This window comes from Pseudophryne corroboree, chromosome 2 (assembly GCF_028390025.1).
Source record: "Pseudophryne corroboree isolate aPseCor3 chromosome 2, aPseCor3.hap2, whole genome shotgun sequence".
Lineage (NCBI taxonomy): Eukaryota > Metazoa > Chordata > Amphibia > Anura > Myobatrachidae > Pseudophryne > Pseudophryne corroboree.
The window spans coordinates 588,084,030-588,110,550 of record NC_086445.1 but is presented as its reverse complement, the minus strand read 5'-3'; the positions used below and the strand labels follow the sequence as shown (position 1 = coordinate 588,110,550).

General features: G+C 47.3%; 1 protein-coding gene across 4 annotated transcripts in view; it reads right to left on the bottom strand.

Moving 5' to 3' along the window:
- PPP1R8 (protein phosphatase 1 regulatory subunit 8) overlaps positions 1–26,521 on the bottom strand; it is an 81,199-nt gene that overhangs the window by 31,234 nt on the left and 23,444 nt on the right. For all 4 annotated transcript variants that reach the window (XM_063954548.1, XM_063954551.1, XM_063954549.1 and 1 more), the window contains one exon: positions 5,742–5,895. In XM_063954548.1, coding sequence (XP_063810618.1) covers positions 5,742–5,895 — 154 coding nt within the window. The remainder of the gene's footprint in view (positions 1–5,741; positions 5,896–26,521) is intronic.

Below are 26,521 nucleotides of genomic sequence, written 5' to 3'. Positions count from 1 at the left end.
TTCTTAGGCTGTGAGGAAACCTGAGGTAAAAAAAATTTTTCCCAGCTGTTGCTGTGGATACGAGGTCCCAGAGACCATCCCCAAACAATTCCTCACCCTTATAAGGCAGAATCTCCATGTGCCTTTTACAGGCAGCATCACCTGTCCACTGCCGGGTTTCTAATACCCTCCTGGCAGAATGGACATTGCATTAATTCTGGATGCCAGCCGGCAAATATCCCTCTGTGCATCTTTTATATATAAGACAACGTCTTAAATATGCTCAATGTTAGCAAAATATTATCCCTGTCTTAGCGTATTAATATTATCTGACAGGGTATCAGACCACGCTGCAGCAGCCCTATTTATGCTGAGGCAATTGCAGGTCTCAGTATATAACCTGAGTGTGTAAATACAGACTTCAGGATCGCCTCCTGCATTTTATCAGCAGGTTCCTTCAAGGTGGCCGAATCCTAAGACGGCAGTGCCACCTTTTGACAAACGTGTGAGCGCCTTATCCACCATAAGGGATATCTCCCAACGTGACCTATCCTCTGGCGGGAAAGGGTACGCCATCAGTAACTTTTTAGAAATTACCAGTTTCTTATCGGGGGAAACCACGCTTCTTTACACACTTCATTCATTCATCTGATAGGGGAACAAAACACTGGCTGCTTTTTCTCCCCAAAAATAAAAACCCCTTTTATGTGGTACTTGGGTTCATGTCAGAAAATGCGTAACACATTTTTCATTGCCGAGATCATGTAACGGATGTTCCTAGTGGATTGTGTATATGTCTCAACCTCGTCGCCACTGGAGTCAGACTCCGTGTTGACATCTGTGTCTGCCATCTGAGGTAACGGGCGGTTTTTGAGCCCCTCGTGGCCTTTGAGACGCCTGGGCAGGCGCGGGCTGAGAAGCCGGCTGTCCCACCGCTGTTACGTCATCCAGCCTTTTATGTAAAGGAGTTGACACAGTCGGTTAATACCTTCCACCTATCCATCCACTCTGGTGTCGGCCCCACAGGGGGCGACATCCCATTTATCGGCCTCTGCTCCGCCTCCACGTAACCTTCCTCATCCAACATGTCGACACAGCCGTACCGACACACCGCACACACACAGGGAATGCTCTGACTGAGGACAGGACCCCACAAAGTCCTTTGGGGATACAGAGAGAGAGAATGCCCGCACACACCAGAGCGCTATATAATGCAGGGATTAACACTATAACTGAGTGATTTTTCCCCAAATAGCTGCTTGTACACATATATTGCGCCTAAATTTAGTGCCCCCCCTCTCTTTTTAACCCTTTGAGCCTGAAAACTACAGGGGAGAGCCTGGGGAGCTGTCTTCCAGCTGCACTGTGAAGAGAAAATGGCGCCAGTGTGCTGAGGGAGAAGCCCCGCCCCTTTTTCAACTGACTTTCTCCCGCTTTTTCTGGAATACTGGCAGGGGTAATTTTACATCTATATAGCCTCTAGGACTATATATGATGTAGATTTGCCAGCCAAGGTGTCATATATTGCCCTCAGGGCGCCCCCCCCAGCGCCCTGCACCCATCAGTGACCGGAGTGTGAGGTGTACATGAGGAGCAATGGCGCACAGCTGCAGTGCTGTGCGCTACCTTGGTGAAGACCGAAGTCTTCTGCCGCCGATTTTCCGGACTTATGCTTCTGGCTCTGTAAGGGGGACGGCGGCACGGCTCCGGGAACGAACACCAAGGTCGGGTCCTGCGGTCGATCCCTCTGGAGCTAATGGTGTCCAGTAGCCTAAGAAGCCCAAACTACCACCTGTTAGGTAGGTTCGCTTCTTCTTCCCTTAGTCCCTCGCTGCAGTGAGTCTGTTGCCAGCAGATCTCACTGTAAAATAAAAAACCTAAATATACTTTCTTTCTAGGAGCTCAGGAGAGCCCCTAGTGTGCATCCAGCTCAGCCGGGCACAAGAATCTAACTGAGGTCTGGAGGAGGGTCTTAGTGGGAGGAGCCAGTGCACACCAGGTAGTCCTAAAGCTTTCTTTAGTTGTGCCCAGTCTCCTGCGGAGCCGCTAATCCCCATGGTCCTTACGGAGTCCCAGCATCCACTTAGGACGTCAGAGAAATACACATGTACAGTTACAATAGCATAAATAGTGCACAAATTTAAAATGCCATACAGAAATGGTGGATGAGGTTCAATATTCCTTTCAGCAGTGTAAGGGGTTAGGTGGTAACAATCCACTAGGCATCCATATGCTGCAGCTACTGTGTTTCAGGTGGAGAGCAGGCAAAGTCCCAAATGGCACGCAGGAAATTTAGTCCACATTTGTATCAAATAGGTTAACTGTGGCAAAAATCCAAGTGTTGACAAAACTTGGATAAAGTCTTAAATGAGTTTCCCTGGGTAAGGACATCCGGCTTCATCAGAAGAAATTTGAGTCTTCAATTTGTTTTGCAGGTGAAGATGCTATGGCTAAAGTCCAAATTCCATTCTTGCATCCCATAACCATGTCAGCATAACCTAATTTTTGTGACGTCAAATACAAGGCCCTCTGTGACGCCACTGCTCCCTACATCTCCAACCTCATATCCCTACATACTACCTCCCGTTCTCTCCAGTCGACCAATGACCACCGCCTCTCTTCCACCCTGGTCACTGTATCCCATGCATGAATCCAAGATTTTGCTGGTGATACCCCCCTTTCACTGGAATGAGCACTCTTGCTCTATTAGACTCTCCCCGACCTTGCAAAACGTCAGACAGGCACTGAAAACCAACTTGTTCGTCAAAGTGTACCCTTACACCACATAACCTAGTCTCGAAGCCGCTCTCCAAACCCCCTCGGCCATCTCTGCCTCGCGTACTTCCTGCCATCAGGCCACCCACTTGCACACACTCATGTCACCTGTCTCACCCATACCCCTAGATTGTAAGCTCTTTGGAGCAGGGGTCTCTTCCCTCCTGTTCTCACAGCCCTTTTTTCTCACACTTCAATTACAGCTCTCTCCAACTTAGCGCCCGTCTATACCCGGTATTTTGTCACGCTCGTAACCATTCACGGCTGCCCACTCCTAGTACTACACAGATTACTCCTTTAATTCCTTACATCTCACCTGTATTGTGTCCTGTGAATTGTGGTGCTACGTGTTACCTGTGCTCTGTTTTAGTCTTTCAGTTGCTATAATATTAAGTTCTGTGTACTCTGTATTGTTCTAATGTGTTTTGTATGTATGGTGCTAGGAACCACTTGTTGCACCTTATAAATAAAATGTAATAATTAACCTATACGTTACATCAGAACCAGCTATTGGTAAGTTTAAAGGAAGAAAATAGAGATAAATGCAATTTATATGTTTAATTTGCAGACGGTGACTAATATGCATCACATAAATTAGGTTGGATGTGGATTATTATATCTACACTATAAATGTCTACAGTCAATAGGTAGACCACTAATGGGGTAGACAGGCATTAGGTCAACAGTCAAAAGGTCAATATAGAAAAGTCATTTGAAAAGGTTGACAAGGTCAAAAGGACAACATGGAAATGGTCTAAACAAAAAAGGTAGAATTTTTTTTATGAGGGGGGGGGGGGGTTCACTTTTCTGTCACAAACAAGCCTCAATTGTGTGCTGCTTCGCTTGCTATGTTTCGGCCAAAGTTACTATTCCAAATCGTAGTCCTCGTGGATGGTAAAGTATTAGGACCCCGGGTTCATGTGTGCATTATTCTCGCCTATCGCTAATCTCCGCCTTAAGAAAGGCAGCGTTTACAGCTCTGCACGGCGCACCGGGGGTCACTACCGAGTTCTGAGATCACACAGTAAGCACACAATAGCAAGGTACTATTGCACCTATATTTTATACACATACCATATAAAAACCGTAACCACACTTTGTACAATATATACAGGTAGCATTAATAACAATTACAGTAAAGCTTATATAAGAGAAAGAACCACACGAAAGCAAGAAACTTCTGCCCTACACAGTCACTAGCCATCTTCCCTCATGTGCTTATCCTTTTCTTACTTAAATAATCCTCAACTGCCCAAATCCTGCAGTTTTTTTGGCCACCTTAAAACTTCTCTCTATGTCGTCTACTGGTGTAGTTATGCTTAGTTACCCTGATCTGGTCCTTTATTGTCTTCAGCTGTAGGTCACTGATTCCCTGTTTTGATTATGCACTCTAATTGGGCGCTGCAGAACCCTTGTGGCGCCATATAAAATAATAATAATAATAATAATAATAATAATAAATAATAATAATAATGAAGAAGAAAAAAACACAAAAAAACGTGTGTCGACCTTTTGACCCTGTCTACCATTAGTGGTTGACCTATTGACTGTAGACCTTTTGAGTGTAGATCTATATACCATTAAGTCTACTATATTTCATAAAACATAGTTACAAAGAGAATCTCGGCGCTGAATGCACCCCAACAGTCAATCAATTCTTAATGAGAGTATCCCCAACGATCTTCCTGGGTCTTCAATTTAATCCTCAAAAAGAAGAGAGACACAGACCTCATAGTGCAGAGGGTATGTGTTGTGGAATATGAACAAGATGTCAGATTATAGATTGTAAGCTTGCGGGCAGGGCCTTCCTACCTCTATGACTGTTTGTTATCACCCAGTTTGTTATTGTTATTTCAAATTGTAAAGCGCAACGGAATTTGCTGCGCTATATAAGAAACTGTTAATAAATAAATTAATTTAAATGGACTCCTACCACAAATGTAGGTCTACAAATGATAGTAGACAAATGCACTGGTGTATTGAGCGGATTTGGCCCCACCGAAGATATACAGCCACGTGTCCTCAAAAGAAATGGAAAGATTCCACCATAGAGTAATCCAATAATATTTTAATGCACAAACACAATAAAATATATACAAAAGGCAGTAGTACTGGACTCTCACCCGATAAGTGGTCCACTTAATGAAGTAGACAAAAGAGCGCAAGTGTTAAAAACCAGCCGTCCCTGGAGGCTCCAACAACCGATGAGAAGTCCCATATTCTGTCCCCAACCTCCTTACTGCAACGCGTTTCGATACTCCAGGTATCTTTCTCATTGGTTGTTGGAGCCTCCAGGGACGCCTGGTTTTTAACACACTTGCGCTCATTTGTCTGCTTCATTAAGTGGACCACTTATCGGGTAAGAGTCTAGTACTACTGCCTCTGTATATATTTTATTGTTTTACTGTGTTTGTGCATATTGGATAACGCTATGGTGGAATCTTTCCATTTCTTATGGAGGACACGTGGCTGTATATCTTCGGTGGGGTCAAATCCACTCAATACACCTGTGCATTTGTCTACTATCATTTGTAGACCTACATTTGTGGTAGGAGTCCATTTAAATGTGACATCTTGTTCATATTCCACAACACATACCCTCTGCCCTATGAGGTCTGTCTCTCTCTTCTTTTTGAGGATTAAATTGAAGACCCAGGAAGATCGTTGGGGATACTCTCATTAAGAATTGATTGACTGTTGGGGTGCATTCAGCGCCGAGAGATTCATTATTGGCGATATTGTGGTAGAATTGCATGTTTTGAAGATCAGGTGATACTTCTAACCAATTGAATCATAAAGGCTGCTCTTCTTTGTGCGCAGTGGTTAAGTTCAAATTTTTTTGTTTGTATAGTTACAAAGAGAAGCTAGGACATCAAGAACAACCCAAAAGCCTGCAGTACTATTAGGCTAGATTGAATAGTAGGTCATTATGTTGCAAATACAAGATAGACAGGTGCAGCAAAACATCTATTAATTTAAGGACTTACTGCTATTGAGATCGATTAGAAAGACTCTCTTCAAATGCTTGTGGTAGACTAGAGCAGAATGAACTCTGGAACAAGACTGATGGTCGATTGTAAAGTCACACATGTCAGGGTTCCTTCCAAACAGGTAGTATTTCTTCTCATCAATAATCAATTTCTGCAGGGTATTTAAACACACAAATTATTGTTGTTAAGCATATAAAAGTACCAACATTTCATTTTTATATAGTGGTTAGCTGCATCATAAATGTAGACAAGCTTTTATGAACTTCAACAAATGAATGCACTATACGAAACATAAAGGGACGTATTTCCAGCAAACAAATAAAAAAGCATGAAAAACAAACAAGCCATCTTTTATCCTGTCCTACTAGAAAATAATTGCCACAATTATAGTTGTACATATAACTCATTATACCAAGCTGATGTCTGGAAAAGCTTACAGAAAAATAGTCAAGTAACACAAACATTATGCAATAGTGCTTGCTTGCAGCTTTCTTCAGTTTATTTTGACAACATAAACACAAATACCACATAAATAGCACATACATAACACATTAAAGTGAAATATTAGGCAATAAACCAACTAGTATTTCATATGCAGTAGAGCGCACATATCAGCCTGCACCAACACTATATCAACCTTAGCGCTCCCTACACAATCACATTATAAACCTGTCAATGTCCTCATTCACACCTAGCCACTTCTAGACCTCTCCACACATCAGCATAAACTTCGATAACGGTCGATTTTTCCAATAAGGCAAAGCTATAAGATGCAGTATCAGTCAGACAAGTACTTAATAAGCAGGAAATCCCTGTTACATTTCACTGGTGTTTCCTTATAACAGTGCGATTTCTGCTGAGGTAACCAATATAACACTTTCCCCAGTACTGTATTCCTAAAATAGGGATTTTTGTTTACTAACCGTAAAATCTTTCCTTTCTCGGATTCCATCTGGGGGACGCTGCGCACTTACGGATGGGTTAGAGTCTGTGGGAAGGGAGTTTGGCACAGAACCTATAAAAACTAACTGCTCCCCCTTTAACCCCTCCCATCTCCAGCCTGACGAGCAAATAACCTCAGCTAACGTTTAGCAAAGCCAGAAGAGGCAGAACAGAGTACAACCAATAAACCAGACAAAAATACGGGAGGGATCGCAGCTTCCCCCAGATGGAATCAGAGAAAGATTTTACGGTAAGTAAACAAAAATCCCTATTTCTCTTTCATCCATCTGGGAGACGCTGCGCACTTACTGATGGGATTTCCCAAAGCAAGCTAATAAAAAGGAGGGAGACACAGACGGCATAGCAGTCTGCAAAACTTGACGCCCAACAGAGGCGGTCTCCAAACCAAAAGTATGAAAACTGTAAAACTTGCTGAAAGTATGCACGGACGACCAGGTCGCTGCTCTACACAGCTGCTCAACCGAAATATCACCGCAAACAGCCCAGGAGGCTCCAATAGCCTTAGTCGAATGAGCCCTCAAGGAGTCAGGAACAGGTAATGCCGAAGAAACATAGGCCTGCCGAATAGCAGAGGTTACCCTATGTGCCTCAGTGTTTTTAGAGGCCGGCCAGCCACGTTTGGGTGCATCAAAACCAACAAGGTATCTGTACAGTGAATAGACTGTGTACGGGACAAATAAATGCATTTGACCCTATCATCATCCTGCTTCCCAGTTTTCCATTCCTGGAATGTGAACTGCGGAGATGGTCGGAACCCATCGCTCCGCCCACTGGAGCCCTCCAGCTGCAAGTTCCGCCTTGTTTGTTTACGTAAGCAACCGCTGTGGCGTTGTCTGATTGAATGCGTACCGGCTAACCTTGGAAGCTGATTTGTACCTGAAGCAGAGCATACCGAATTGCTCTCAACTCCAAGATGTTGATTGGTAACTTCGATTCTTGACCGTTCCAGAGTCACTACCCCCCAACCAGTGAGGCTCGCGTTCGTGGTGACCATCATCCAAGACCAAACAGTGAACGGTGCCCCCTTGGTTAGATTGGGACTGTGAAGACACCAATGGAGAGACTGTAGAGTCTGAACCGACAGCCGGCACAATTGAAAGTCCAGATGTAGTCCCGCTTGATTCCAACAGGAAAGAATTTGAGCCTGAAGGGGTCGAGCATGGAATCTGGCATATGGTACCACCTCAAAAGTCGCTACCATCTTACCCAACACTTGCAAACATTTGAGAACTGAGACCCTCGGCAATTGCAATAGGGAGCGGACTCTGGATTGTAGATCCTGAAGATTGTCCTGAGGTAGAAAAACTCTGACTTCTCGTGTCGAACAGGAGACCTAGAAACACCATCTTCTGAGAGGGGAACGACGAAGATATCTGGAAATTCACAATCCAACCGAATGACTGTAGGGTGACTATTGAGAGTTGCAGTTGTTGACGAAGAAGAGTCTGTGATGGAGCCTTCAGTAAAAAATAGTCCAGGTAAGGAGTAAAGTTGACCCCCTGACATCTGAGGACCGCCACTACATGACCCAATATTTTTGTAAATACCAAAGGGGCCATGGATAGGCCGAACAGAAGAGCTTGAAATTGGAAATGCCAAGGGCAATTGCGAATCTCAAAAGATGTTGATGACCTGACCAAATGGGAACATGGAGGCATGCATCTTATGTCTATAGATGCCAAATATTCCTCCTGTCCCATGGCAGTGATGATTAAACGAGTAGATTACATTTTTAAATTTCTGGACAGAAAGATACGGATTCAGGCATTTTATATTTAAAATGGGTTGAAACGAACCATCCGGATCGTTTACAAGAAAAAGACTCGAGTAAAAGCCTTGACCCCATTGTAGTTTGGGAGCTAGAAGAATTACTCCATTGTGTAAAAGTGTGGAAGTTGCCTGAATCAATGCTTGTCGTCTGGAGGGATCGCATGAGAGAGGAGTGATGAAAAAGCGGTCTGGGACAGGCTCCTCGAGATCCAAAATGTAACCTTGGGTTATAACCTCCGTCACCCACTGATCCGGTTTTGACAGGAGCCACACTTCCTTGAACTGTAGTAACCAAGCCCCAACCACCAATGATCCCTCCGGATACCTCCCTGCGTCATGCGGTAGGCTTGTCGGCAAGCTTGACTGACAGTTTACGTGGTGCCTGTGATCCTCTACCTCGGAACGCACCTCTGCGTGGAAATCTTGAAAAGGCTCGAAAGGACTGGAAACTTCCCCTGCCTTGAGTAAGCAAGAACAGAAATTTAGTTGGTTTGGATTTTGGAGGAGGAACTGGATGAAACGGGCTCTTGCCACCCGTGGTATTAGAGATAATCTTTGTAAGTTCCGGACGAAAGAGAAATTCTCCTTCAAACAGAACGGCTGTCAACGTTTCTTTGGAATCAGAGTCAGCATTCCAAACACGAAGCCAGAGTGAACGCCTCGCTGTAACCGCTAAAGCAGATACACGCGACTGTAGCTAGACAGAGTCCAACAAGGCCTCACCAACATAAGTGAGAGCCTCAGAAATTTGTTCAGCTAGCTGAATAGCCTCCGATGGGTCATCAGACTGCATGCCAGATACCACTCGAGCTAGCCAGTCGTCTACAGCCTTAAAGACCCAGGCACCAGCGAGGACTGGAAGCAGAGAAAAATAAGAATTTACTTACCGATAATTCTATTTCTCGGAGTCCGTAGTGGATGCTGGGGTTCCTGAAAGGACCATGGGGAATAGCGGCTCCGCAGGAGACAGGGCACAAAAAAGTAAAGCTTTTACCAGATCAGGTGGTGTGCACTGGCTCCTCCCCCTATGACCCTCCTCCAGACTCCAGTTAGGTACTGTGCCCGGACGAGCGTACACAATAAGGGAGGCAATTTGAATCCCGGGTAAGACTCATACCAGCCACACCAATCACACCGTACAACTTGTGATCTAAACCCAGTTAACAGTATGATAACAGAAAGAGCCTCTTAAAGATGGCTCCTTAACAATATAACCCGAATTTGTTAACAATAACTATGTACAGTATTGCAGATAATCCGCACTTGGGATGGGCGCCCAGCATCCACTACGGACTCCGAGAAATAGAATTATCGGTAAGTAAATTCTTATTTTCTCTATCGTCCTAAGTGGATGCTGGGGTTCCTGAAAGGACCATGGGGATTATACCAAAGCTCCCAAACGGGCGGGAGAGTGCGGATGACTCTGCAGCACCGAATGAGAGAATTCCAAGTCCTCTTTTGCCAGGGTATCAAATTTGTAGAATTTTACAAACGTGTTTTCCCCCGACCACGTAGCTGCTCGGCAGAATTGTAATGCCGAGACCCCTCGGGCAGCCGCCCAAGATGAGCCCACCTTCCTTGTGGAATGGGCCTTAACAGATTTAGGCTGTGGCAGGCCTGCCACAGAATGAGCAAGTTGAATTATGTTACAAATCCAACGAGCAATCGTCTGCTTAGAAGCAGGGGCACCCAACTTGTTGGGTGCATATAGTATCAACAGCGAGTCAGATTTTCTGACTTCAGCCTTCCTTGAAATGTATATTTTTAAGGCTCTGACAACGTCCAACAACTTGGAGTCCTCCAAGTCGCCAGTGGCCGCAGGCACCACAATAGGTTGGTTCAGGTGAAACGCTGATACCACCTTAGGGAGAAAATGCGGACGAGTCCTCAGTTCTGCCCTATCCGAATGGAAGATTAGATAAGGGCTTTTATAAGATAAAGCCGCCAATTCAGATACTCTCCTGGCGGAAGCCAGGGCCAGTAACATAGTCACTTTCCATGTGAGATATTTAAAATCCACCTTTTTCAATGGTTCAAACCAATGGGATTTGAGGAAATCTAAAACTACATTTAGATCCCACGGTGCCACCGGAGGCACCACAGGAGGCTGTATATGCAGTACTCCTTTAACAAAAGTCTGTACCTCAGGAACTGAGGCCAATTCTTTTTGGAAGAATATTGACAGGGCCGAAATTTGAACCTTAATAGATCTCAATTTGAGACCCATAGACAATCCTGATTGTAGGAAATGTAGGAAACGACCCAGTTGAAATTCCTCCGTCGGAACACTCCGATCCTCGCACCACGCGACATATTTTCGCCAAATGCGGTGATAATGTTTCGCGGTGACTTCCTTCCTTGCCTTAATCAAGGTAGGAATGACTTCTTCTGGAATGCCTTTCCCTTTTAGGATCTGGCGTTCAACCGCCATGCCGTCAAACGCAGCCGCGGTAAGTCTTGAAAGAGACAGGGACCCTGTTGTAGCAGGTCCCTTCTCAGAAGTAGAGGGCACGGGTCGTCCGTGACCAACTCTTGAAGTTCCGGGTACCAAGTCCTTCTTGGCCAATCCGGAGCCACTAGTATTGTTCTTACTCCTCCTCACCGTATAATCTTCAATACCTTTGGTATGAGAGGCAGAGGAGGAAACACATATACTGATTTGTACACCCAAGGTGTTACCAGTGCGTCCACAGCTATTGCCTGTGGATCTCTTGACCTGGCGCAATACTTGTCCAGTTTCTTGTTGAGGCGAGACGCCATCATGTCTACCATTGGTCTTTCCCAACAGTTTATTAGCATGTGGAAGACTTCTGGATGAAGACCCCCCTCTCCCGGGTGAATATCGTGTCTGCTGAGGAAGTCTGCTTCCCAGTTGTCCACGCCCGGGAAGAACACTGCTGACAGTGCTATTACGTGATTCTCCGCCCAGCGAAGAATCTTGGCAGCTTCTGCCATTGCACTCCTGCTTCTTGTGCCGCCCTGTCTGTTTACATGGGCGACCGCCGTGATGTTGTCCGACTGAATCAACACCGGTTTTCCTTGCAGGAGTGGTTCCGCCTGGCTTAGAGCATTTTAGATTGCTCTTAGTACCAGAATGTTTATGTGAAGAGACTTTTCCAGGTTCGTCCATACCCCCTGGAAGTTTCTTCCTTGTGTGACTGCTCCCCAACCTCTCAGGCTGGCGTCCGTGGTCACCAGGATCAAATCCTGTATGCCGAATCTGCGGCCCTCCAATAGATGAGCCTTTTGCAACCACCACAGAAGATATACCCTTGTCCTTGGCGACAGGGTTATTCGCAGGTGCATCTGAGGATGCGACCCTGACCATTTGTCCAACAGATCCCTTTGGAAAATTCTTGCATGGAATCTGCCGAATGGAATTGCTTCGTAAAAAGCCACCATTTTTCCCAGGACTCTTGTGCATTGATGTACAGACACCTTTCCTGGTTTTAGGAGGTTCCTGACAGGTCGGATAACTCCTTGGCTTTTTCCTCGGGAAGAAAAACCTTTTTCTGAACCGTGTCCAGAATCATCCCTAGGAACAGCAGACGTATCGTCGGAAAACAGCTGCGATTCTTGGAATATTTAGAATCCAGTCGTGCCGTCGAAGAACTACTTTAGATAGTGCTCTTCCGACCTCCAACTGTTCTCTGGAACTTGCCCTTTTTAGGTCGTGCAAGTAAGGGATAATTTAGATGCCTTTTTTCTTTGAAGAAACATCTTTTCGGCCATTACCTTGGTAAAAAGGCCCGGGGTGCCGTGGATAATTCAAACGGCATCGTCTGAAACCGATATTGACAGTTCTGTACCACGAACCAGAGGTACCCTTGATGAGAAGGACAAAATTTGGACATGGAGGTAATCCTTGATGTCCAGGGACACCATATAGTCCCCTTTTTTCCGGTTCGCTATCACTGCTCTGAGTGACTTTATCTCGATTTGAACCTTTTATGTAAGTGTTCAAAACATTTTAGATTTAAACTATGTGTCACCAAGCCGTCTGGCTTCAGTACCACAATATAGTGTGGAAAAATAATACCCTTTTCCTTGTCGTAGGAGGGGTACTTTGATTATCACCTGCTGGATATACAGCTTGTGAATTGTTTCCAATGCTGCCTCCCTGTCGGAGGGAGCCGTTGGTAAAGCAGACTTCAGGAACCTGCGAGGAGAAGATGTCTCGACTCTCCAATCTTTACCCCTGGGATAATACTCGTACGATCTAGGGGTCAACTTGCGAGTGATCCCACTGCGCCCTGAGACTCTTGAGACTACCCCCCCCACCTTGAGTCCGCTTGCACGGCCCCAGCGTCATGCTGAGGACTTGGCAGACGCGGTGGAGGGCTTCTTTTCCTGGGAAAGGGCTGCCTGCTGCAGTCTACTTCCCTTACCTCTATGTCTGGGCAGATATGACTGGCCTTTTGCCTGCATGCCCTCATGGGAAAGGAAAGATTGAGGCTGAAAAGACGGTGTCTTTTTTAGCTGAGACGTAACTTGGGGTAAAAAAGGTTGGATTTCCCAGCTGTTGCTGTGGTCCCCAGGTCCGATGGACCGACCCCCAAATAACTCCTTCCCTTTATACAGCAATACTTCCATCTGCCGTATGGGATCTGTATCACCTGACCACTGTCGTGTCCCTGACATCTTCTGGGAGATATGGACAACGCACTTATCTTGATGCCAGAGAGCAAATATCCCTCTGTGCATCTCACATACATATATATAGAATGCATCCTATTAAATGCTCTACATGAATAAAATATTTTCAGTCAGGGAATCCGACCAAGCCAACCCAGCACTGCATCTCCAGGCTGATGGCGATCGCTGGTCGCAGTATAACCACCGTATGTGTGTATATACTTTTTAGGATATTTTTCCAGCTTCCTATCAGCTGGCTCCTTGAGGGCGGCCGTATCCCACTTGATAAGCGTGTGAGCGCCTTATCACCCTAAGGGGTGTTTCCCAACGTACCCTAATTTCTGGCGGGAAAGGGTATAACGCCAATATTTGCTATCGGGGTAACCCTACGCATCATCACACACTTCATTTTATTTTATCTGATTCAGGAAAAACTACAGGTAGTTTTTTCACTCCCACATAATACCCTTTCTTGTGGTACTTGTAGTATCAGAAACACGTAACACCTCCTTCATTGCCCTTAACGTGTGGCCCTAATGAGAAATACGTTTGTTTATTCACCGTCGACACTGTATTCAGTGTCCGTGTCTGTGTCTGTGTCGACCGACTGAGGTAAATGGGCGTTTTTAAAACCCCTGACGGTGTTTCTGAGACGCCTGGACCGGTCCTAATAGATTGTCGGCCGTCTCATGTCGTCAACCGACCTTGCAGCGTGTTGACATTCTCACGTAATTCTCTAAATAAGCCATCCATTCCGGTGTCGACTCCCTAGAGAGTGACATCACCATTACAGGCAATTTCTCCGCCTCCTCACCAACATCGTCCTCATACATGTCGACACACACGTACCGACACACAGCACACACACCGGGAATGCTCTGACAGAGGACAGGACCCACTAGCCCTTTGGGGAGACAGAGGGAGAGTCTGCCAGCACACACCAAAAACGCTATAATTATATAGGGACAACCTTATATAAGTGTTTCTCCCTTATAGCATCTTTTATATATATACAATATCGCCAAAATCAGTGCCCCCCCTCTCTGTTTTAACCCTGTTTCTGTAGTGCAGTGCAGGGGAGAGCCTGGGAGCCTTCTCTCCAGCTTTTCTGTGAGAGAAAATGGCGCTGTGTGCTGAGGAGATAGGCCCCGCCCCTTTTTCGGCGGGCTCGTCTCCCGCTATTTTTGAAGTTAGGCAGGGGTTAAATATCTCCATATAGCCTCTGTGGGCTATATGTGAGGTATTTTTTGCCTCTAATAAGGTTTTTATTTGCCTCTCAGAGCGCCCCCCCCAGCGCTCTGCACCCTCAGTGACTGTTGTGTGAAGTGTGCTGAGAGGAAAATGGCGCACAGCTGCAGTGCTGTGCGCTACCTTTATGAAGACTCAGGAGTCTTCAGCCGCCGATTTTGGACCTCTTCTCTCTTCAGCGTCTGCAAGGGGGCCGGCGGCGCGGCTCCGGTGACCATCCAGGCTGTACCTGTGATCGTCCCTCTGGAGCTAGTGTCCAGTAGCCAAGCAGCAAATCCACTCTGCACGCAGGTGAGTTCACTACTTCTCCCCTAAGTCCCTCGTTGCAGTGATCCTGTTGCCAGCAGGACTCACTGTAAAGTAAAAAACCTAAGCTAAACTTTCTCTAAGCAGCTCTTTAGGAGAGCCACCTAGATTGCACCCTTCTCGTTCGGGCACAAAATCTAACTGGAGTCTGGAGGAGGGTCATAGGGGGAGGAGCCAGTGCACACCACCTGATCTGGTAAAAGCTTTACTTTTTTGTGCCCTGTCTCCTGCGGAGCCGCTATTCCCCATGGTCCTTTCAGGAACCCCAGCATCCACTTAGGACGATAGAGAAAGCCTGATAAGGCAAACATGGATTTAAGAATTGCCTCAATCTTCCAATCCGTTGGATCTTTCAACGTCACTGATTGTACCGAAGGAATTACGGTAGCCTTTGCCAAATGAGAAATAGGAGCATCCACCTTCAGAACAGTTTCCCAGTATTTTATGTCCTCCTCTGCAAAAGGATATAGAAATCTAAATTTTTTAGGAGCCTTAAAGCGTGAATCCGGCTTAAGCCAAGGTTCATTCAAAATATACACAAAATGCGTGTATGAAGGAAAGACAGCTACTTGTCCTTTCTGACGCTTGAAAAAAAGGCTGTCGAAGTCTCCGCCTCTACAGTTTCTTAAAGATTAAGAGTCTGATGTATGGCTTCTATCAATATCCTGACACCTTAGCTTGTAGACAACTCCTCTTCTTCCCAAGCGGAAGTATCCCACTTAGAATCCAGTTCACCTTCTTCCAGAGGGGTGGCTACCGAAACTAACTCCTCTCCTGGGAAGGCGACAGCGGATGCTGACGCTTAATGGCCGCCGAGCCCGAAGCAGTCACAATTTTGTTAAGACATTTGCCCATATTTCTTACCCATGGTGGCTCCTCAGCAGATTGACGTGAATTAGTACCCGACTAGGACAGACGCAAATCAGCAATAGCATCGGCCATGTTCCTGGCTCACAGAGGAATAGACTGATCTGTAGACCCACCAAGCTGCTCTACAACAGGCGTCACGGAGCATGTAGTGCAGAGAGAACCTGGATCCGTGCTACCGTTTGAACATTTGAAGCCACACTGAGAACAGGCAAAATACACAGCTAAAACTGCTTTCCCTTTAGTAGATTTGTCCGGTTTACTGGCCATTCTCTGTTAAAATCCTACAAGTGGCCTATTAAGAAAAATAATAAGTAAATAAGAAAAGACACTAGTCTTAAAGAGTTAAATCTATAATAGAATTACCCTCTAATTATGTGTTGTAATGATATGTACCCCGCCTGTATAAATCAGAGCAATAGAAGAATCTAGAGCTTAGATTAACTAAACTAGCTCCACAATATTGGAAACAGCTGTACAATTATACAATGATAACACTGCAATACTTGCTATTTGCTGCTCCCTGCCTGTACTAAACAGGGTGAGACGCTGGATCCCTGTGTATAAGCGTGTGCTGCGCAGCATCCCCCGCTGTGTCCCTTCAGTCAGCATGGAGAAGATGGCATCTGTGGCTCAATCCCACCCCCACAGAATAAGGAAGGTGGGTGGGAAGACGCTGTTGGGCGAGAAGTGCAAGGCGGGAAGACGTCACCTCCCTCCTGTGTCCCGCCGCGGCTACCTCCCCTTCAGGAAACGGAACTCTGCGCCCTACAGTCCCTTCAGGAAAAGGACATCTGCGCTCTGAACTGAGGGACGCGACTCTGGTGAAACGAGCGGCGGCAGTGGGATTGAACCGCTCTGTTACCTCTTACAAACAATTTGTCCGCTGCTTCCCAGAAGTGATGCACCGGACAATGGAGAAACACTCAAGCGCCCCCCCCCTTAATACGTGTCCTTATACCAGCGCTATGACACACATGCAGTGAACTCAAACTGACAGCAATACATATTAATTGGAGTAACAGCCCAACACTGCCCATGCAGGTTGTGGCTATCCTACCTGGAAATTGCCTCCTCGGATCTCAGGACCGGAATAAGTAAGCCCCAGTGACTTAGTATGGTGGCTTCCTAGAGGCCACGTAGAATGGGAAATTCCTTAACTAACCCCACTCCTACTATACCTGTCACCTGTATACAGGGACTAAGTATATAAGAAAATTGAAATGAAACAAAAAGAAACCTAACTAAAATCTATAGCCAAAAAATCTGTGCCTGTACTCCTCAGGCACAAAACTAAAACTGAGGTAATTTGCTGGTCAGGCTGGAGATGGGTTAGAAGGGGATGGAGTTCGTTTTTATAGGTTCTGCGCCAAACTCCCTTCCTACACACTCTAACCCCATCAGTAAGTGTGCAGCGACCCCAGATGGATGAAAGAGAAACGTTGGTAACTATACTAATGGATAGTGAATGATGGGGGTTCATGTGTTCCAGCAGGCTGTAGGAAGAGAAGAGGCTGTACCACAGAAGATAATTTTTTCTCTTGAATGCGGATTAAATAGAGCCGGAAGGGTGCTCCTGGGGCTATTCAATTCAGTGCGATATTATCCGACTAGAGGATTTCTTCTCAGACAAAAGAAAGCAGACAAAAATAGGATTTTGGTACTTACCGATAAATCCTTTTCTCCTAGTCCGTAGAGGATGCTGGGGACTCCAAAAGGACCATGGGGTATAGACGGGATCCGCAGCAGCTTGGGCACACTGAAAAAACTTAATCTGGGTGTGAACTGGCTCCTCCCTCTATGCCCCTCCTCCAGACCTCAGTTATAGGAACTGTGCCCAGGAGAGACAGACATTGAGGAAAGATTTTTGTTTAAACTAAGGGCTACCAACATACCAGCCCACACCACAAACATACCGTACAACCAGAGTAACATTAAACCAGATAACAGTATGAATTAACAACAGCAACAAGAAATACACAACCAGTGTATAAACTAATTTAACTAGCAAGAAAACACTGCAAGTAACAGTCCGAACTGGGATGGGCGCCCAGCATCCTCTACGGACTAGGAGAAAAGGATTTATCGGTAAGTACCAAAATCCTATTTTCTCTTACGTCCTAGAGGACGCTGGGGACTCCAAAAGGACCATGGGGTTTATACCAAAGCTCCAGAACGGGCGGGAGAGTGCGGACGACTCTGCAGCACCGACTGAGCAAACGCAAGGTCCTCATCAGCCAGGGTATCAAACTTCTAGAACTTAGCAAAAGTGTTTGAACCCGACCAAGTAGCTGCTCGGCAAAGCTGTAACGCCGAGACGCCTCGGGCAGCCGCCCAAGTTGAGCCCACTTTTCTGGTAGAATGGGCTTTTACTGACTTTGGCACCGGTAGTCCAGCCGAAGAATGAGCCTGCTGAATCGTACTACAAATCCAGCGTGCAATAGTCTGTTTTGAAGCAGGATGACCGATTTTGTTGGAAGCATACAAGACAAAAAGTGCCTCAGTTTTTCTGGCAACAGCTGTCCTAGTGACGTAGATCTTCAAAGCTCTTACAACATCCAGAGATTTTGGAATCGCCACAGCCTCCGTAGCCACCGGGACCACAACAGGTTGGTTAATGTGAAATGAAGAAACCACCTTCGGCAGAAATTGTTGACGAGTCCTCAATTCCGCCCTATCCGAATGAAAAATCAAGTACGGGCTCTTATGAGATAAGGCCGCCAACTCTGACACCCGCCTGGCAGACACCAGCGCCAACAGCATAACTACCTTCCAAGTGAGAAATTTCAATTCAACCTTACGCAAAGGTTCAAACCAGGAAGACATGAGAAACCGTAAGACCACATCCAGCTCCCATGGAGCTACAGGAGGCACAAACGGAGGATTGATATGCATTACTCCTTTCACAAAAGTCTGAACCTCTGGGAGGACAGCTAATTCTTTTTGAAAGAAAATAGACAAAGCCGAAATCTGCACTTTGATGGAACCTAATTTCAGGCCTGCGTCTACTCCCGCCTGTAAAAAATGGAGAAAGCGCCCCAAGTGAAAATCTTCCGCAGGAGCCATTTTAGACTCACACCAGGAAACATACTTTTTCCAAATACGGTGATAATGTTTCGCCGTAACCTCCTTCCTAGCCTTAATGAGAGTTGGAATGACCTCCCCCTGGGGATACCCTTACGAGCTAAGATCTGGCGCTCAACCTCCTTGCCGTCAAACGCAGCCGCGGTAAGTCTGGAAACACGCATGGACCCTGCAACAACAGGTCCTCTCTCTCTTAGAGGAAGCGGCCAAGTATCTTCCACCAATAATTCCTGAAGATCCAAGTACCAGGCCCTTCTTGGCCAATCTGGAACGACGAGAATCGCCTGAACCCTTGCTCGTCGAATGATCCCCAGTACCTTTGGAATGAGAGGAAGTGGAGGGAACACATACACCGACTGGAACACCCACGGAGACACCAGGGCATCCACTGCACTGGCTTGGGGGTCCCTTGACCTGGAACAATACCTCGGGAGCTTCTTGTTGAGACGAGACGCCATCATGTAGATCAACCGAATTCCCCAACGTTTTGTCACCTCTGCAAATACCTCTTGGTGAAGAGCCCATTCTCCCGGATGGAGATCGTGTCTGCTGAGGAAATCTGCTTCCCAGTTGTCCACTCCCGGTAGGAAGACTGCTGCCAGGGCGCTCACGTGTTGTTCCGCCCAGCGAAGGATTCTTGTGGCCTCCGCCATTGCCGCTCTGCTCCTTGTTCCGCCTTGACGGTTTATATGTGCCACCGCTGTGATGTTGTCTGACTGTACCAGGACAGGTCGACTCTGAAGAAAGCTTCTTGCTTGCAGCAGGCCGTTGTAAATGGCTCTTAACTCGAGAACATTTATGTGGAGACAAGCTTCCTGGAGCGACCATTTCCCCTGGAAGTTCCTTCCTTGGGTCACTGCGCCCCAGCCCCGGTGACTTGCATCTGTTGTCAGAAGTACCCAATCCTGGATACCGAACCGGCGTCCCCCTAGGAGGTGAGGACATTGTAGCCACCACAGGAGAGAAATTCTGGCTCTGGGAGATAGACTTATCTTCCGGTGCATGTGCAGGTGAGACCCAGACCATTTGCTCAGCAAGTCCCACTGAAACACCCGGGCATGAAACCTGCCAAATGGAATGGCTTCGTACGCCGCAACCATTTTCCCCAGAACCCGAGTACAGTGATGGATCGACACACTTGTCGGCCTCAGAAGTTCCCTGACCATCGTCTGCAGTTCCAAAGATTTTTCTTCTGGAAGAAATACTTTCTGTAAATCCGTGTCCAGAATCATGCCCAGAAAAGGCAGCCGAATGGTCGGAATCAACTGAGATTTTGGCAAATTGAGTACCCAACCGTGCTGTCGCAGAACAGACAGTGACAAATTTACACTTCTCAGCAACCGTTCCTTGGACCTCGCCTTTATCAGGAGATCGTCCAAGTACGGGATAATTGTAACCCCTTGTTTGCGAAGGAGAACCATCATTTCCGCCATGACTTTGGTGAAAATCCTCGGAGCCGTGGAAAGCCCAAACGGCAACGTCTGAAATTGGTAATGAGAATCCTGTATCGCAAACCTGAGGAAGGCCTGATGTGAAGGACATATCGGGACATGTAAATAGGCATCCTTTATGTCGACTGACGCCATAAAATCCCCCCCTTCCAGGCTGGCAATTACCGCTCGAAGAGATTCCATCTTGAACTTGAAAACGTTCAAGTATGGATTGAGGGATTTTAGATTTAGAATTGGTCTGACCGAACCGTCCGGTTTCGGCACAACAAAGAGGCTCGAGTAGAACCCCTCCCCCCGTTGGGACGAGGGAACGGGAACAATGACCCTCTGTAGACACAATTTTTGTATCGCTGCCAGCACCACCTCCCTGTCCGGAAGAGCTACTGGTAACGCCGAAATGATGAACCGGTGAGGGGGTATCTCCCGAAACTCCAGCTTGTATTCCTGAGACACAATCTCTAGGACTTAAGGATCCAGGTCTGATTGAATCCAGACCTGACTGAATATTTGTAGACTGCCCCCGACCGGTCCAGACTCCCCAGGGAAGCCCCAGCGTCATGCGGTGGACTTGGTAGAAGCAGGGGAGGACTTTTGGTCCTGGGCGCCTGACACTGCAGGTGGTTTCCTTCCCCTTCCTCTACCTTTTGAAGCGAGGAAGGACGAACCTTTTACACGCCTGTATTTATTGTGACGAAAGGACTGCATCTGCTGATGTGGTGCCTTTTGCTGTTGTGTGGGAACATAAGGAAGAAAAGAGGACTTATCCGCGGTCGACACCAGGTCAGCCAAGCCGTCCCCAAACAAGACAGTACCTTTGAAGGGTAACGCTTCCATAGCCCTCTTGGAGTCGGCATCAGCATTCCATTGATGGATCCACAACGCCCTCCTGGCTGATACAGACATGGCATTGGCTCTTGATCCAAAGAGACAGACATCCCTCAGGTAATCTGCAGCGTCCTTGATATAACCAAGAGTCAAAAGAACATTATCTTTATCGAGGGTATCCATATCATTAGCCAAATTCTCAGCCCATTTAGCAATAGCACTACTCGCCCATACCGACGCCACAGCAGGTCTGAGCAATGCACCCGAATTAGCGAAAATGGACTTCAGAGACGTCTCCAGCTTACGATCCGCCGGATCTTTGAGAGCTGCCGTGTCAGGAGACGGAAGCGCCACTTTCTTAGACAAGCGAGATAGAGCTTTGTCAACATTTGGAGACGCCTCCCATTTTTCCCTGTCATCAGAGGGGAACGGATATGCCATGTAAATCCTCTTGGGAATCTGCCACCTCTTATCCGGCGACTCCCAAGCCTTTTCACAAAGAGTATTCATTTCATGAGTGGGGGGAAACTTCACCTCGTTTTTTTCCCTTAAACAAGCAAATCCTTGTTTCCTGTACCGCAGGTTCATCAGAAATGTGTAAACATCTTTTTAAAGCCACAATCATGTACTGAATACTCTTAACTAATCGTGGATGTAAAGCAGCCTCAGTGAAATCGACCTCGGAATCAGAGTCCGTGTCGGTATCCGTATCTACCACTTGAGTAAATGGGCACTTTTGCGACCCAGATGGGGTCTGTACCTGAGACAAAGCCTCTTCCATGGACTTTTTCCACACCTGTGTCTGTGACTCAGACTTTTCCAACCTCTCTGATAAAGAAGCTACATTCGAATTTATCGTACTGAGCAATGCGAGTAAATCAGGTGTCGGCTGCGTCGACAGTCCCAAATCTAGCCCCGCACCCGCTCCCCCAATAACCTCCTCTGGTGAATAACATTCAGCCTCAGACATGCCGACACGTAGTACCGACACACAGATACACACAGAACGTCCCAGCTAGGTGACAGGCCCACAATGAAGCCCAGATAGAGGACACAGAGGGAGTATGCCAGCTCACACCCCAGCGCCCATATATCCCGACAAAAGATATATGTACCCCAGCGCTGCTTAATTTATAATGATAACTACACTGCCCCCCCCTTCTGAATATCTTCCCGTTACTTGTGAGAGGAATGTGGCGGTCCCGGCAGCGTCTCCTTCAGCCGCGTGTTGAAGGAGAAGATGGCGCCTGTGAGCCGCGGGACGAAGCTCCGCCCCCTTCCCAACGCGCTTCGGCCCGCCAAATTTGAAAATGAAAAAGATGCCGGCAGGGGTTTAAGAAACGGTGCCGAGGCACCGAAAGACTTCTGCCGGTCCCCGACCTCAGTAACATGCTGCCTAGGGCACGGCGCGCGCCCCAGCACCGTGTAACTACCGTTGGTGATGTGTGTGGGAGCATGGAGCACAGCGTGCTGTACCTTCCGTTACTGAAGTCTTCTGCCGTCCTGAAGTCTTCTGATCTTCTCATACTCACCAGACTTCTTTCTTCTGGCTTCTGTGAGGGGGTGACGGCGTGGCTCCGGGAACAAGCAGCTAGGCGCACCAAGTGATCGAACCCTCTGGAGCTAATGGTGTCCAGTAGCCGAGAAGAAGAGCCCTTAACGAAGAAGTAGGTCTGCTACTCTTCCCTCACTCCCACGCTGCAGGGAGCCTGTAGCCAGCAGGTCTCCCTGAAAATGAAAAAACCTTTTCCAGAGAAACTCAGGAAAGCTCCCCTGTGAGTGTCCAGTCAATCCTGGGCACAAAGTCAACTGAGGTCTGGAGGAGGGGCATAGAAGGAGGAGCCAGTTCACACCCAGATTAAGTCTTTTCAGTGTGCCCAAGCTCCTGCGGATCCCATCTATACCCCACGGTCCTTTTTGGAGTCCCCAGCATCCTCTAGGACGTAAGAGAAAATAAGATTTTACTCACCGGTAAATCTATTTCTCGTAGTACGTAGTGGATGCTGGGAACTCCGAAAGGACCGTGGGGAATAGCGGCTCCGCAGGAGACTGGGCACAACTAAAGAAAGGTCACCTGGTGTGCACTGGCTCCTCCCACTATGACCCTCCTCCAAGCCTCAGTTAGGATACTGTGCCCGGAAGAGCTGACACAATAAGGAAGGATTTTGAATCCCGGGTAAGACTCATACCAGCCACACCAATCACACCGTATAACTCGTGATATTATACCCAGTTAACAGTATGAAAACACTGAGCCTCTCAACAGATGGCTCAATAATAACACTTGTGTTAACAATAACTATGTACAAGTATTGCAGACAATCCGCACTTGGGATGGGCGCCCAGCATCCACTACGGACTACGAGAAATAGATTTACCGGTGAGTAAAATCTTATTTTCTCTAACGTCCTAGTGTATGCTGGGAACTCCGAAAGGACCATGGGGATTATACCAAAGCTCCCAAACGGGCGGGAGAGTGCGGATGACTCTGCAGCACCGAATGAGAGAACTCAAGGTCCTCCTCAGCCAGGGTATCAAATTTGTAGAACTTTGCAAACGTGTTTGCCCCTGACCAAGTAGCAGCTCGGCAAGTTGTAAAGCCGAGACCCCTCGGGCAGCTGCCCAAGATGAGCCCACCTTCCCTGTGGAATGGGCTTTTACAGATTTAGGATGCGGCAGTCCAGCCGCAGAATGCGCCAGCTGAATTGTGCTACAAATCCAGCGATCAATAGTCTGCTTAGAAGCAGGAGCACCCAGTTTGTTGGGTGCATACAGGATAAATAGCGAGTCAGTTTTCCTGACTCTAGCCGTCCTGGAAATATAAATTTTCAAGGCCCTGACCATGTCCAGTAACTTGGAATCCTCCAAGTCCCTAGTAGCCGCAGGGACTACAATAGGTTGGTTCAAGTGAAAAGCTGATACCACCTTAGGGAGAAACTGGGGACGAGTCCTCAATTCCGCCCTATCCATATGGAAAATCAGATAAGGGCTTTTACATGACAAAACCGCCATTTCTGACACACGCCTGGCCGAAGCCAAGGCCAACAACATGACCACTTTCCACGTGAGATATTTTAGATCCACGGTTTTAAGTGGTTCAAACCAATGTGATTTGAAGAAACTCAACACCACGTTGAGATCCCAAGGTGCCACTGGAGGCACAAAAGGGGGCTGAATATGCAGCACTCCCTTTATAAAAGTCTGTACTTCAGGCAGTGAAGCCAGTTCTTTCTGAAAGAAAATCGACAGAGCCGAAATCTGGACCTTAAGGGAACCCAATTTTAGGCCCATAGTCACTCCTGACTGTAGGAAGTGCAGAAATCGACCCAGCTGAAATTCCTCCGTTGGGGCCTTCCTGGCCGGACACCACGCAACATATTTTCGCCAAATACGGTGATAATGGTTTGCGGTTACTTCTTTCCTAGCTTTAATCAGCGTAGGAATGACTTCCTCCGGAATGCCCTTTTCCTTTAGGATCCGGTGTTCAACCGCCATGCCGTCAAACGCAGTCGCGGTAAGTCTTGGAACAGACAGGGCCTCTGCTGTAGCAGATCCTGTCTGAGCGGTAGAGGCCATGGGTCCTCTGATATCATTTCTTGAAGTTCTGGGTACCAAGCTCTTCTTGGCCAATCCGGAACCACGAGTATCGTTCTTACTCCTCGCCTTCTTATTATTCTCAGTACCTTTGGTATGAGAGGCAGAGGGGGGAACACATAAACCGACTGGTACACCCACGGTGTCACTAGAGCTTCCACAGCTATTGCCTGAGGGTCTCTTGACCTGGCGCAATATTTATCTAGTTTTTTGTTTAAGCGGGACGCCATCATGTCCACCTGTGGCCTTTCCCAACGGTTTACCATCAGTTGGAAGACTTCTGGATGAAGTCCCCACTCTCCCGGGTGTAGATCGTGTCTGCTGAGGAAGTCTGCTTCCCAGTTATCCACTCCCGGAATGAACACTGCTGACAGTGCTAACACGTGATTTTCCGCCCATCGGAGAATCCCTGTGGCTTCTGCCATCGCCATCCTGCTTCTTGTGCCGCCCTGTCGGTTTATGGGCGACTGCCGTGATGTTGTCTGATAGGATCAGTACCGGCTGGTTTTGAAGCAGAGGCCTTACCTGACTCAGGGCATTGTAAATGGTCCTCAGTTCCAGAATATTTATGTGTAGGGAAGTCTCCTGACTTGACCAAAGTCCCTGGAAGTTTCTTCCCTGTGTGACTGCCCCCCAGCCTCAAAGGCTGGCATCCGTGGTCACCAGGACCCAGTCCTGTATGCCGAACCTGCGGCCCTCTTGAAGATGGGCACTCTGCAGCCACCACAGTAGCGATACCCTGGTCCCTGGAGACAGGGTTATCAGCCGATGCATCTGAAGATGCGATCCGGACCACTTGTCCAACTGGTCCCACTGAAAAGTTCTTGCTTGGAACCTGCCGAATGGGATTGTTTCGTAGGAAGCTACCATTTTTCCCAGGACTCGCTTGCAATGATGCACCGATACCTGTTTCGGCTTCAGGAGGTCTCTGACTAGAGACGACAGCTCCTTGGCTTTCTCCTCCGGGAGAAACACTTTTTTCTGGTCTGTGTCCAGAACCATCCCCAGGAACAGTAGACGTGTCGTAGGAACCAGCTGTGACTTTGGAATGTTTAGAATCCAACCGTGCTTTTGTAGCACTTTCCGAGATAGTGCTACCCCGACTAACAACTGCTCCTTGGACCTCGCCTTTATAAGGAGATCGTCCAAGTACGGGATAATTAAAACTCCCTTTTCGAAGGAGTATCATCATTTCGGCCATTACCTTGGTAAACACCCTCGGTGCCGTGTACAGTCCAAACGGCAGTGTCTGGACTTGGTAATGGCAATCCTGTACCACAAATCTGAGGTACTCCTGGTGAGGATGGTAAATGGGGACATTCAGGTAAGCATCCTTGATGTCCAGGGATACCATGTAATCCCCCTCGTCCAGGCTTGCAATAACCGCCCTGAGCGATTCCATCTTGAACTTGAATTTTTTAAATATAAAATGGGTCACACCGAACCGTGCGGTTTCGGTACCCCAAACAGTGTGGAATAGTAACCCCGTCCTTGTTGAAGTAGGGGCACCTTGACTATCACCTGCTGGGAATACAGCTTGTGAATTGCCTCTAGCACAGCCTCCCTGCCTGAGGGAGTTGTCGGCAAGGCAGATTTGAGGAAACGGCGGGGGGAAGACATCTCGAATTCCAGCTTGTACCCCTGAGATACTACTTGAAGGAAACAGGGATCCACCTGTGAGCGAGCCCACTGATCGCTGAAATTTTTGAGGCGGCCCCCCACCGTACCTGGCTACGCCTGTGGAGCCACCGCGTCATGCGGTGGACAAAGAGAAAGCGGTAGAAGAATTTTGATTCTGGGAACTGGCTGACTGGTGCAGCTTTTTCCCTCTTCCCTTGTCTCTATGCAGAAAGGAAGCGCCTTTGACCCGCTTGCTTTTCTGAAGCCGAAAGGACTGTACCTGATAATACAGTGCTTTCTTAGTCTGTGAGGAAACCAGAGTTAAAAAAATTTCTTCCCAGCTGTTGCTGTGGATACGAGGTCCCAGAGACCATCCCCAAATAATTCCTCACCCTTATAAGGCAGAATCTCTAT